The sequence below is a fragment of the Scyliorhinus canicula genome, chromosome 3 (genome assembly GCF_902713615.1).
Source record: "Scyliorhinus canicula chromosome 3, sScyCan1.1, whole genome shotgun sequence".
NCBI lineage: Eukaryota > Metazoa > Chordata > Chondrichthyes > Carcharhiniformes > Scyliorhinidae > Scyliorhinus > Scyliorhinus canicula.
The window spans coordinates 7791696-7805950 of NC_052148.1; the positions used below are offsets into that span (position 1 = coordinate 7791696).

At 56.1% G+C, this 14255-nt stretch overlaps 1 protein-coding gene across 4 annotated transcripts in view; it reads right to left on the reverse strand.

The window, feature by feature from the left end:
• Window positions 1–13284, reverse strand: part of LOC119963793 (disintegrin and metalloproteinase domain-containing protein 12-like) — a 701497-nt gene extending 688213 nt beyond the window's left edge. For all 4 annotated transcript variants that reach the window (XM_038793080.1, XM_038793079.1, XM_038793078.1 and 1 more), the window contains exon 1: window positions 12908–13284. In XM_038793080.1, the coding sequence (XP_038649008.1) occupies window positions 12908–13127 (220 nt within the window). In that variant the 5' untranslated portion in view covers window positions 13128–13284. The remainder of the gene's footprint in view (window positions 1–12907) is intronic.
• Between the last annotated feature and the right edge of the window lie 971 nt (window positions 13285–14255).

Consider the following 14255-nt stretch of genomic DNA (forward strand, 5'->3'; position numbering starts at 1 on the left):
GGTGAAATCTGAAATAAAGAACAAAGAACAATACAGCAGAGGAACAGGCCCTTCGGCCCTCCAAGTCTGTCCCGGTCATGATACCTCCCTTGGCCAAAACGCTCAGCACTTCCTTGTGCCGTATCCCTCTATACCCGTCCTATCCATGTGTTTGTCAAGATGCCTTTTGAACGCCGTTAATGTATCTGCTTCCACAACCTCCCCTGGCAACTTGTTCCAGGCACTCACCACCCTCTGTGTAAAAAACCTGCCTTGCACATCATCCTCTAAACTTTGCCCCACGGACCTTAAACCTATGCCCCCTGGTGACTGCCCCTCCACCCTGGGAAAGAGTGCCTGCCCATTCACTCTATCCATGCCCCTCATAATCTTGTCGACCTCGATCAGGTCGCCCCTCAACCTCCGTCATTCTAATGAAAACAGTCCGAGTCTATTCAGCCTTTCCGCATAGCTAACACCCTCCAGACCAGGCGACATCCTGGTAACCCTCCTCTGTACCCTCTCCAAAGCCTCCACATCCTTCTGGTAGTGTGGCAGCCAGAATTGTGCGCAATATTCCAAGTGCGGCCTTACCAAGGTTCTATCCAACTGTAGCATAACTTGCCAGTTTTTATCCTCGATGCCCCGTCCAATGAAGGCAAGCATTCCGGATGCTTTCTTGACGACCTTGTCCATTTGTGTTGCCAATTTCAAAGATCTGTGGACCTGTACACCCAGATCTCTCTGACTTTCTATATTCCTCAGGGTTTTGCCATTTACGATATATTTCCCCTGTATGAACCAGGGGGCAGAGGTGAGTGCAGTGACCATTACTATGGAGAAGGTCCTGGGGAAACTGAAAGGTCTGAAGGTGGATAAATCACCTGGACTAGATGGACTACACCCCAGGGTCCTAAAAGAGATAGCTGAGGAAATTGTGGAGGTGTTGGTAATGATCTTTCAGGAATCACTGGAGACAGGAAGGGTCCCAGAGGATTGGAAAGTGGCTAATGTAACACCACTGTTTACGAAGGGAGGGAAGCAGAAGACGGGAAATTATGAATAAGTTCAGAGCCCATGGTGTTCAGGGTAAGATGCTGGCATAGATAGAGGATTGGCTGACTGGCAGAAGGCAGAGTGGGGATAAAGGGATCTTTTTCAGGATGGCAGCCGGTGACTAGTGGTGTGCCTCAGGGGTCTGTGCTGGGACCACAACTTTTCACAATATACATTAATGATCTGGAGGAAGGAACTGAAGGCACTGTTGCTAAGTTTGCAGATGATACAAAGATCTGCAGAGGAACAGGTAGTATTGAGGAAGCAAGGGGGCTGCAGAAGGATTTGGACAAGCTAGGAGAGTGGGCAATGAAGTGACAGATGGAATACAATGTGGAAAAGTGTGAGGTTATGCACTTTGGAAGGAGGAATTTAGACATTGACTATTTTCTAAATGGGGAAATGCTGAAGAAATCAGAAGCACAAAGGGACTTGGGAGTCCTTGTTCATGATTCTCTTCAGGTTAATGTGCAGGTTCAGTCGGCAGTTAGGAAGGCAAATGCAATGTTAGCATTCATGTCGAGAGAGCTACAATACAAGGTCAGGAATGTAGTTCTGAGGCTGTATAAGGCTCTGGTCAGACCCCATTTGGAGTATTGTGAGCAGTTTTGGGCCCCGTATCTAAGGAAGGATGTGCTGGCCTTGAAATGGGTCCAGAGGAGGTTCACAAGAATGATCCCTGGAATGAAGAGCTTGTCATATGAGGAATGGTTGAGGACTCTGGGTCAGTACTCGGAGTTAGAAGGATGAGGGGGGTATCTTACTGAAACTTACAGGATACTGCGAGGCCTGGGTAGAGTGGACGTGGAGAGGATGTTTCCACTTGCAGGAAAAACGAGAACCAGAGGACACCATCTCAGACTAAAGGGACGATCCTTTAAAACCGAGATGAGGAGGAATCTCTTCAGCCAGAGGGTGGTGAATCTGTGGAACTCTTTGCCGCAGAAGGCTGTGGTGGCCAAATCACTGAGTGTCTTTAAGACAGAGATAGATAGGTTCTTGATTAATAAGGGGATCAGGGGTTATGGGGAGAAGGCAGGAGAATGGGGATGAGAAAATATCAGCCATGATTGAATGGCGGAGCAGACTCAATGGGCCGAGTGGCCTAATTCTGCTCCTATGTCTTATGGTCTTATGTTAGACCGACCAAAATACATTACCTCACATTTGTCCAGATTAAAATCCATTTGCCATTTCTCTGCCCAAGTCTCCAACCTATCTATGTCCAGCTGCATCCTCTGTCAATCCTCAACACTATCTGCCACTCCACCAACCTTGGTGTTATCCGCACACTTACTAATCAGACTGGTTACATTTTCCTCCAAATCGTTAATGGATACTACAAACAACAGAGGCCGTAGCACCGATCCCTGTGGAGCATCACTCGTCCCAACCTTCCATTCAGAAAAACACCCTTCTACTGCTACCCTTTGACTTCTGTGACGGAGTCGGTTCTGTATCCATCTTACCACCTCACCCCTGATCCCGTGTGACATCACCTTTTGTACCAGTCTGCCATGAGGCACCTTCTCAAAGCTTGGGTCGAGTCCGGCCTGTGGTGATCCAGCACTGTGTAATTGTGTGTGTGCATGTATTAGAAGATGTACAGCGGTACCTGTATTACAGGTTCGTCGGTAGCACCTGCCGGCTAGCTCCGCCCACAAGGAGCCGTACAAATATGTATAAGTTCTCCTGAGCTGCCATTCTACCAGCTGCAGTCGGAGGATAAACATCTCACTGTAATAAAGCCTCTCTTATACCGATTCGAGTCTTTAAGTGCAATTGATAGCGCATCAATTTATTACAGTGAGATTTTCCGCATCATGGACATCAGGATAAAACCCGATCGCTGGCAGCTGGATCCGCAATCGCCAAATGCCAGAAAATACTTTAATCACTGGCTGGCTTGCTTCGAGGCCTACACCTCCTCAGTGGACCCTGCACCGTCGGAAGCTCAGAAAATTCATCTCCTCTACTCAAGGTTGAGCTCCAGCGTGTTCCCGCTGATACAGGACGTGCCGAATTATGCAGGCGCCATGAAAATCCTTAAAGAAAATTACGTTCAGAAGACGAACACTCTATTTGCGAGACATGTACTCGCCATTCGCGTACAACTACCTGGTGAGTCGATTGAAGACTTCTGGCGGGCCCTTATCCCTCTCGTACGGGACTGCGGCTGCCAGGCCGTCACGGCCACGGAACATGCCAATCTCCTCATGCGTGATGCATTTGTGATGGGGATTGCATTGGACCCCATCCGGCAATGACTGCTGGAAGGGGCCCCACTCAACCTAACGGCGACAAAGACTTTAGCGCTCTCCATGACGGTCGCTTCTCGTAATGTACAGTCCTACCCCACCCGCCACGCGGCCCCTCAGCAGTGTGTCCGAGTCACTAAGGGACGTCACCCAGTCCGACGTTGGCACTGTCGAGGCACAGTGCAGCATGTCCCGGTCGCTGGGGGACGTGTCCCAGTCCGAGGTGGGCACTGTCGAGGCACAGTGCAGCATGGCCCAGTCCGAGGTTGGCACTGTCGAGGCACAGTGCAGCATGGCCCAGTCCGAGGTGGGCACTGTCGAGGCACAGTGCAGCATGGCCCAGTCCGAGGTTGGCACTGTCGAGGCACAGTGCAGCATGGCCCAGTCCGAGGTGGGCACTATCGAGGCACAGTGCAGCATGGCTCAGTCCGAGGTGGGCACTGTCGAGGCACAGTGCAGCATGGCTCAGTCCGAGGTGGGCACTGTCGAGGCACAGTGCAGCATGTCCCAGTCCGAGGTGGGCACTGTCGAGGCACAGTGCAGCATGTCCCGGTCGCTGGGGGACGTGTCCCAGTCCGAGGTTGGCACTGTCGAGGCACAGTGCAGCATGGCCCAGTCCGAGGTTGGCACTGTCGAGGCACAGTGCAGCATGGCTCAGTCCGAGGTGGGCACTGTCGAGGCACAGTGCAGCATGTCCCGGTCGCTGGGGGACGTGTCCCAGTCCGAGGTTGGCACTGTCGAGGCTCAGTGCAGCATGTCCCAGTCCGAGGTTGGCACTGTCGAGGCACAGTGCAGCATGTCCCGGTCGCTGGGGGACGTGTCCCAGTCCGAGGTTGGCACTGTCGAGGCACAGTGCAGCATGTCCCAGTCCGAGGTGGGCACTGTCGAGGCACAGTGCAGCATGGCCCAGTCCGAGGTTGGCACTGTCGAGGCACAGTGCAGCATGTCCCAGTCCGAGGTTGGCACTGTCGAGGCACAGTGCAGCATGTCCCAGTCCGAGGTTGGCACTGTCGAGGCACAGTGCAGCATGGCTCAGTCCGAGGTTGGCACTGTCGAGGCACAGTGCAGCATGTCCCAGTCCCAGGTGGGCACTGTCGAGGCTCAGTGCAGCATGGCTCAGCCCGAGGTGGGCACTGTCGAGGCACAGTGCAGCATGGCCCAGTCCGAGGTGGGCACTGTCGAGGCACAGTGCAGCATGGCCCAGTCCGAGGTTGGCACTGTCGAGGCACAGTGCAGCATGTCCCAGTCCGAGGTTGGCACTGTCGAGGCACAGTGCAGCATGTCCCAGTCCGAGGTGGGCACTGTCGAGGCACAGTGCAGCATGTCCCAGTCCGAGGTGGGCACTGTCGAGGCACAGTGCAGCATGGCCCAATCCGAGGTTGGCACTGTCGAGGCACAGTGCAGCATGGCCCAATCCGAGGTTGGCACTGTCGAGGCACAGTGCAGCATGTCCCAGTCCGAGGTTGGCACTGTCGAGGCACAGTGCAGCATGGCTCAGTCCGAGGTGGGCACTGTCGAGGCACAGTGCAGCACGGCTCAGTCCGAGGTTGGCACTGTCGAGGCACAGTGCAGCATGTCCCAGTCCGAGGTTGGCACTGTCGAGGCACAGTGCAGCATGGCTCAGTCCGTGGTTGGCACTGTCGAGGCACAGTGCAGCATGTCCCAGTCCGAGGTTGGCACTGTCGAGGCACAGTGCAGCATGGCTCAGTCCGAGGTTGGCACTGTCGAGGCACAGTGCAGCATGGCTCAGCCCGAGGTTGGCACTGTCGAGGCGTTGTAGAGCGTGTCCCGGTTGCTGGGGGAACGTTTCCCACCAGTCACAGGTGGGCATTGCCAGGGATCTCCAGATCATTTCCCAGCCATTGAGGGACATTGCTGAGGGCGTTGGCACCACGCTGCAGCCATTGAGGGACATTGCTGAGGGCACCACGCTGCAGCCATTGAGGGACATTGCTGAGAGCGCTGGCACCACGCTGCAGCCATTGAGGGACATTGCTGAGGGCGCTGGCACCACGCTGCAGCCATTGAGGGACATTGCTGAGGGCGCTGGGACCACGCTGCAGCCATTGAGGGACATTGCTGAGGGCGCTGGCACCACGCTGCAGCCATTGAGGGACATTGCTGAGGGTGCTGGCACCACGCTGCAGCCATTGAGGGACATTGCTGAGGGCGCTGGCACCACGCTGCAGCCATTGAGGGACATTGCTGAGGGCACCACGCTGCAGCCATTGAGGGACATTGCTGAGGGCGCTGGCACCACGCTGCAGCCATTGAGGGACATTGCTGAGGGCGCTGGCACCACGCTGCAGCCATTGAGGGACATTGCTGAGGGCGCTGGGACCACGCTGCAGCCATTGAGGGACATTGCTGAGGGCACCACGCTGCAGCCATTGAGGGGCATTGCTGAGGGCACCACGCTGCAGCCATTGAGGGACATTGCTGAGGGCACCACGCTGCAGCCATTGAGGGACATTGCTGAGGGCACCACGCTGCAGCCATTGAGGGACATTGCTGAGGGTGCTGGGACCACGCTGCAGCCATTGAGGGGCATTGCTGAGGGCACCACGCTGCAGCCATTGAGGGACATTGCTGAGGGCACCACGCTGCAGCCATTGAGGGACATTGCTGAGGGCACCACGCTGCAGCCATTGAGGGACATTGCTGAGGGCGTTGGGACCACGCTGCAGCCATTGAGGGACATTGCTGAGGGCGCTGGCACCACGCTGCAGCCATTGAGGGACATTACTGAGGGCACCACGCTGCAGCCATTGAGGGACATTGCTGAGGGCGTTGGGACCACGCTGCAGCCATTGAGGGACATTGCTGAGGGTGTTGGGACCACGCTGCAGCCATTGAGGGACATTGCTGAGGGTACCACGCTGCAGCCATTGAGGGACATTGCTGAGGGCGTTGGGACCACGCTGCAGCCATTGAGGGACATTGCTGAGGGTACCACGCTGCAGCCATTGAGGGACATTGCTGAGGGTGTTGGCACCACGCTGCAGCCATTGAGGGACATTGCTGAGGGTGTTGGCACCACGCTGCAGCCATTGAGAGACATTGCTGAGGGCGCTGGCACCACGCTGCAGCCATTGAGGGACATTGCTGAGGGCACCACGCTGCAGCCATTGAGGGACATTGCTGAGGGCACCACGCTGCAGCCATTGCTGAGGGTGTTGGCACCACGCTGCAGCCATTGAGGGACATTGCTGAGGGCGCTGGCACCACGCTGCAGCCATTGAGGGACATTGCTGAGGGCACCACGCTGCAGCCATTGAGGGACATTGCTGAGGGCACCACGCTGCAGCCATTGAGGGACATTGCTGAGGGCACCACGCTGCAGCCATTGAGGGGCATTGCTGAGGGCGTTGGGACCACGCTGCAGCCATTGCTGAGGGCGCTGGTACCACGCTGCAGCCATTGAGGGACATTGCTGAGGGTGTTGGGACCACGCTGCAGCCATTGAGGGACATTGCTGAGGGCGCTGGCACCACGCTGCAGCCATTGCTGAGGGCACCACGCTGCAGCCATTGAGGGACATTGCTGAGGGCGCTGGCACCACGCTGCAGCCATTGAGGGATATTGCTGAGGGCACCACGCTGCAGCCATTGAGGGACATTGCTGAGGGCACCACGCTGCAGCCATTGAGGGACATTGCTGAGGGTGTTGGCACCACACTGCAGTCATTGCTGAGGGCGCTGGCACCACGCTGCAGCCATTGAGGGACATTGCTGAGGGCGCTGGCACCACGCTGCAGCCATTGAGGGACATTGCTGAGGGCGCCACGCTGCAGCCATTGAGGGACATTGCTGAGGGCACCACGCTGCAGCCATTGAGGGACATTGCTGAGGGTGTTGGCACCACGCTGCAGCCATTGAGGGACATTGCTGAGGGTGCTGGGACCACGCTGCAGCCATTGAGGGACATTGCTGAGGGCACCACGCTGCAGCCATTGAGGGACATTGCTGAGGGTGTTGGCACCACGCTGCAGCCATTGAGGGACATTGCTGAGGGCGCTGGCACCACGCTGCAGCCATTGAGGGACATTGCTGAGGGCACCACGCTGCAGCCATTGAGGGACATTGCTGAGGGCGCTGGGACCACGCTGCAGCCATTGAGGGACATTGCTGAGGGTGTTGGGACCACGCTGCAGCCATTGAGGGACATTGCTGAGGGCACCACGCTGCAGCCATTGAGGGACATTGCTGAGGGCGCTGGCACCACGCTGCAGCCATTGAGGGACATTGCTGAGGGTGTTGGGACCACGCTGCAGCCATTGAGGGACATTGCTGAGGGCACCACGCTGCAGCCATTGAGGGACATTGCTGAGGGCACCACGCTGCAGCCATTGAGGGACATTGCTGAGGGCGCTGGGACCACGCTGCAGCCATTGAGGGACATTGCTGAGGGTGCTGGCACCACGCTGCAGCCATTGAGGGACATTGCTGAGGGCACCACGCTGCAGCCATTGAGGGACATTGCTGAGGGCGCTGGCACCACGCTGCAGCCATTGAGGGACATTGCTGAGGGTGTTGGGACCACGCTGCAGCCATTGAGGGACATTGCTGAGGGCACCACGCTGCAGCCATTGAGGGACATTGCTGAGGGCACCACGCTGCAGCCATTGAGGGACATTGCTGAGGGCGCTGGCACCACGCTGCAGCCATTGAGGGACATTGCTGAGGGCACCACGCTGCAGCCATTGAGGGACATTGCTGAGGGCACCACGCTGCAGCCATTGAGGGACATTGCTGAGGGTGCTGGGACCACGCTGCAGCCATTGAGGGACATTGCTGAGGGCACTGGCACCACGCTGCAGCCATTGAGGGACATTGCTGAGGGCGCTGGCACCACGCTGCAGCCATTGAGGGACATTGCTGAGGGTGTTGGGACCACGCTGCAGCCATTGAGGGACATTGCTGAGGGCACCACGCTGCAGCCATTGAGGGACATTGCTGAGGGCGCTGGGACCACGCTGCAGCCATTGAGGGACATTGCTGAGGGTGCTGGCACCACGCTGCAGCCATTGAGAGACATTGCTGAGGGCACCACGCTGCAGCCATTGAGGGACATTGCTGAGGGCGCTGGCACCACGCTGCAGCCATTGAGGGACATTGCTGAGGGCGTTGGCACCACGCTGCAGCCATTGAGGGACATTGCTGAGGGCACCACGCTGCAGCCATTGAGGGACATTGCTGAGGGCGCTGGCACCACGCTGCAGCCATTGAGGGACATTGCTGAGGGCGTTGGCACCACGCTGCAGCCATTGAGGGACATTGCTGAGGGCGCTGGCACCACGCTGCAGCCATTGAGGGACATTGCTGAGGGCACCACGCTGCAGCCATTGAGGGACATTGCTGAGGGCGCTGGGACCACGCTGCAGCCATTGAGGGACATTGCTGAGGGCACCACGCTGCAGCCATTGAGGGACATTGCTGAGGGCACCACGCTGCAGACATTGAGGGACATTGCTGAGGGCGCTGGGACCACGCTGCAGACATTGAGGGACATTGCTGAGGGCACTGGCACCACGCTGCAGCCATTGAGGGACATTGCTGAGGGTGTTGGCACCACGCTGCAGCCATTGAGGGACATTGCTGAGGGCACCACGCTGCAGCCATTGAGGGACATTGCTGAGGGTGTTGGCACCACGCTGCAGCCATTGAGGGACATTGCTGAGGGCACCACGCTGCAGCCATTGAGGGACATTGCTGAGGGCGCTGGCACCACGCTGCAGCCATTGAGGGACATTGCTGAGGGCGCTGGCACCACGCTGCAGCCATTGAGGGGCATTGCTGAGGGCGCTGGCACCACGCTGCAGCCATTGAGGGGCATTGCTGAGGGTGCTGGGACCACGCTGCAGCCATTGAGGGACATTGCTGAGGGCGCTGGCACCACGCTGCAGCCATTGAGGGGCATTGCTGAGGGTGCTGGGACCACGCTGCAGCCATTGAGGGACATTGCTGAGGGCGCTGGCACCACGCTGCAGCCATTGAGGGGCATTGCTGAGGGTGCTGGGACCACGCTGCAGCCATTGAGGGACATTGCTGAGGGCACCACGCTGCAGCCATTGAGGGACATTGCTGAGGGCGCTGGCACCACGCTGCAGCCATTGAGGGACATTGCTGAGGGTGCTGGCACCACGCTGCAGCCATTGAGGGACATTGCTGAGGGTGTTGGCACCACGCTGCAGCCATTGAGGGACATTGCTGAGGGTGCTGGCACCACGCTGCAGACATTGAGGGACATTGCTGAGGGTGCTGGCACCACGCTGCAGCCATTGAGGGACATTGCTGAGGGCACCACGCTGCAGCCATTGAGGGACATTGCTGAGGGCGCTGGGACCACGCTGCAGCCATTGCTGAGGGCGTTGGGACCACGCTGCAGCCATTGAGGGACATTGCTGAGGGCACCACGCTGCAGCCATTGAGGGACATTGCTGAGGGCACCACGCTGCAGCCATTGAGGGACATTGCTGAGGGCGTTGGCACCACGCTGCAGCCATTGGAGAGCTGCCAAGTCTGGCAGAGCAGGTGATGCAGGGGCAGCACGGGATCCGTCCAGCTGCCCGTCTTTCTTTAAAAATCATTGATGAAATGTCACTGATTAGGCCAGCATTTATTGCCCATCCCTAGTTGCCCTTCAGAAGGTGGCGGTTGTGGAACTATCAATTACGGCGAGACGAGAGTAGAGTGTAATGGAGGCTTTATTACACTGAGATGTGGAGCCTCCTGCAGTTGCTGCCGAAATGGCTGCTGTACGGGGAGCACACATATTTATACTCCACCTACTGGGCGGAGCCAGCAGGCAGGGATCTCCCCCTATATCTTTAGTACAGGGGCCTTACTGTAAAACCCATATGTACTGCAGCGCTGACAATTATACTCAAAGACGAGAGACAAGTACAATCGAGGCTTTATTGCTGTGTGATGCTGATCCTCCGGCTGCAACTGAAGACTGGAGCCTTGAGTGACTCACACGCATATTTATACCAAGCTCCCTGTGGGCGGAGCTAGCCGGCAGGGGCTTACCGGAGGAACCTGTATTACAGGTACAGGCATACATCCCCCCACTGCAAGTACGCATTACTACAGTGGTTATATCACCACATATACAATATAATACATCAGTGGTGACTACCACAGCGATGAATTGCTTTCTTGAAATGCTGCAGCCCTTGAGGTGTAGGTACACCCACTGTGCTGTTAGGGAGGGAGTTTCAGGATGTTGCCCCAGCGCCAGTGAAGGAAGAACAATATATTTCCAAGTCAGGATGGCGAGTGACTTGGAGGGGAACCTCCAGGTGGAGGGGTTCCCAGGTACCTGCTGCCCTTGTCCTTCTAGATGGTAGTGGCCGTGGGTTTGGAAGGTGCTGTCTAAGGAACCTTGGGCAGTTACTGCAGTCCATCTTGTAGATGGTACACACGGCTGCCACTGTGCGTCGGTGGTGGAGAGGGTCAATGTTTGTGGAAGGGGAGCAATCAAGCGGCTGCTTTGCCCTGGATGGTGTGGAGCTTCTTGAGTGTTGTTGGAGCTGCACTCATCCAGGCAAGTGGGGAGTATTCCAGCACACTCCTGACTTGGACCTTGTAGATGGTGGACAGGCTTTTGGGGGCAGGAGGTGAGTTACTTGCAGAAGGATTCTTAGCCTTTGACCTGCCCTGGTAGCCACAGTATTAATGTGGCTAGTCCCATTCAGTTTCTGATCAATGGTAACCCCCAGGATGTTGATTGTGGGGATTCAGCGATGGTAATGCCATTGAATGTCAGGGGGCGATGGTTAGATCCTCTCCTGTAGGAGATGGTCATTGCCTGGCACTTGTGTGGCGTGAATGTAACTTACCGCTTGTCAACCAAAGCCTGGATATTGTCCAGGTCTTGCTGCATTTGGACATGGACTGCTTCATTATCTGAGGAGTTGCAAATGGTGCTGAACATTGTGCAGTCATCCGCAAACATCCCCACTTCTGACCTTGCAATGGGAGGAAGGTCATTGATGAAGCAGCTGAAGATGGCTGGGCCGAGGACACTACCCTGAGGAACTCCTGCAGTGATATCCTGGAGCTGAGATGATTGACTTCCAACCCCAACAACCACCTTCCTTTGTGCCGGGTATGACTCCAACCAGCGGAGAGTTTCCCCTGATTCCCATTGACTCCAGTTTAGCTCGGGCTCCTTGATGCCGCACTCGGTCAAATGCTGCCTTGATGTCACGGGCTGTCACTCTCACCTGCCCTGGGGTGAACCCTCTGGGCATTGACTGGGAGGAGGGGGTGTTGGGTGCCCACCCGAAACCACCCTACAGAGTGGCAATGGTTGCCACCAGTTCCCCGAGGCCCACTCCACTGACAACGCCATGTCTTGGAGTCAGCCCCCGGTACAGTGCGGCACGATGGGGCATCTGCCGCACTGTACCCAGGGCTCCCAGAGAACGCCCGCCAGGGGATCAAAGGTCATGGGGCATGGTAAGCAGCAGGCCGAATTCACCCCTGATGTGTATCCTGGGGGCACACGTGGGCGAAGCAGTGGAGCACGGAATCATAACTGAGAGAGCACTGGGGAAGGGAGGGGCGAAGGGATAGAACATACAGAGCAGAAGGAGGCCATTCGGCCCATCGAGTATGCACCGACCAACTTAAGCCCTCACTTCGGGGCAGCACGGTAGCATGGTGGTTAGCATAAATGCTTCACAGCTCCAGGGTCCCAGGTTCGATTCCCGGCTGGGTCACTGTCTGTGTGGAGTCTGCACGTCCTCCCCCTGTGTGCGTGGGTTTCCTCCGGGTGCTCCGGTTTCCTCCCACAGTCCAAAGATGTGCGGGTTAGGTGGATTGGCCATGCTAAATTGCCCGTAGTGTCCTAATAAAAGTAAGGTTAAGGGGGGGTTGTTGGGTTACGGGTATAGGGCGGATACGTAGGTTTGAGTAGGGTGATCATGGCTCGGCACAACATTGAGGGCCGAAGGGCCTGTTCTGTGCTGTACTGTTCTATGTTCTATGTTCCACCCTATCCCCGTAACCCAATAACCCCTCCTACCCTTTTTGGACACTGAGGGCAATTTATCATGGCCAATCCACCTAACCTGCACATCTTTGGACTGTGGGAGGAAACCGGAGCACCCGGAGGAAACCCACGCACACACGGGGAGAACGTGCAGACTCCGCACAGACAGTGACCCAAGCCGGGAATCAAACCTGGCTCCCTGGCTCTGTGAAGCCACAGTGCTAACCACTGTGCTACCGAGCTGCCCAAATAAGGGTGCAATGGTGGGGGAAGGGGTGGGGAGGAGTTGGGAGGGATGGGGACAGGAGGTTGGCACCTATGGGGGAGGGGGCAGTTGGGGACAATTATGTACAGCATTAAAACAAGTGGCGCTTCAGAAATATGATGCCCTCTGACACTTTCCTCCACAATGCGGCCTCCCCCCCCCCCTCCCCCCACCGGGTATGGGGGTCCTGGGTGCCTCTCCCTGGAACAATACTGGTGCGACATTTCCTGTACAGTGCTGTAGCTAAACTATTTCACCATTTCAGTATTGAATACTATTTCAGGATTTGTTCTCAGTAATTCGGGGAGTAACAGCATTGAGATAAAAAACCATCAGTTTTCTCCCTCACCTGAATCAGTTCCTTGTCCAGTTGAAGAAGTTGCTTTAATGTGAGAGTGCCGTTCAGCTCCTGGTGGATGATCGATGGGCCTGGAGCTGGGGGCAGTTATTGATGTGCCACTTCTGAACGTTATCGTGTCATCGTCCGCACTCCCTTCAATCTCTGCTGCTGAACGATTTAAAACCCAGCACCAGGTCAGAAATACCAGACACACATTGCGGGCAAACATTGCGAATAATCACAAGCCTTTACCCTCCAGTTCACAGCTCCCTCCCTTCATTAACACCGATTTCTCTGCCTCTCCTCCTCGTCAATCTCTCTTTCCCTCTCCGAGTTACCCTGTCCTTCATTCTCTGTCAATCACTCTGTTTCTGACTCTGTGCCAGCCTGTGATTCATGTCAGAAATAACTTTGTAACTGCCCCAGCCTTTCCCAAGAGGTGGGAGGAGCTTAGAAAACATCAAAACCCTGAACAAGTTGACAGACGAGCCAAGCAGACTGGGCGTCGAGGCGTTTGGCTGGGACATTGCAAACAGCACCAGCGCGGGTACAGAATTCAACATTCTTAGGCATCCGACGCCCGGGAATGAGGTGAAGGCAGGTTTAATCGAGGGAGGTTTAATCGAGGCAGGTTCGATCGAGGCAGGTTTAATCGAGGCAGGTTTAATCGAGGCAGGTTTAATCGAGGCAGGTTCAATCGAGGCAGGTTTAATCGAGGCAGGTTTAATCGAGCAGGTTCAATCGAGGCAGGTTCAATCGAGGCAGGTTCGATCGAGGCAGGTTTAATCGAGGCAGGTTCAATCGAGGCAGGTTCGATCGAGGCAGGTTCAATAGAGGCAGGTTTAATCGAGGCAGGTTCAATCGAGGCAGGTTTAATCGAGGCAGGTTTAATCGAGGCAGGTTTAATCGAGGCAGGTTTAATCGAGGCAGGTTTAATCGAGGCAGGTTCAATCGAGGCAGGTTTAATCGAGGGAGGTTTAATCGAGGCAGGTTTAATCGAGGCAGGTTCAATAGAGGCAGGTTCAATCGAGGCAGGTTTAATCGAGGGAGGTTTAATCGAGGCAGGTTTAATCGAGGCATGTTTAATCGAGGCAGGGTCAATCGAGATAGGTTCAATCGAGGCAGGTTCAATCGAGGCAGGTTTAATCGAGGCATGTTCAATCGAGGCAGGTTCAATCGAGGCAGGTTTAATCGAGGCAGGTTCAATCGAGGCAGGTTCAATCGAGGCAGGTTCAATCGAGGCAGGTTCGATCGAGGCAGGTTCAATCGAGGCAGGTTTAATCGAGGCAGGTTCGATCGAGGCAGGTTCGATCGAGGCAGGTTCAATCGAGGCAGGTTCAATCGAGGGAGGTTCAAT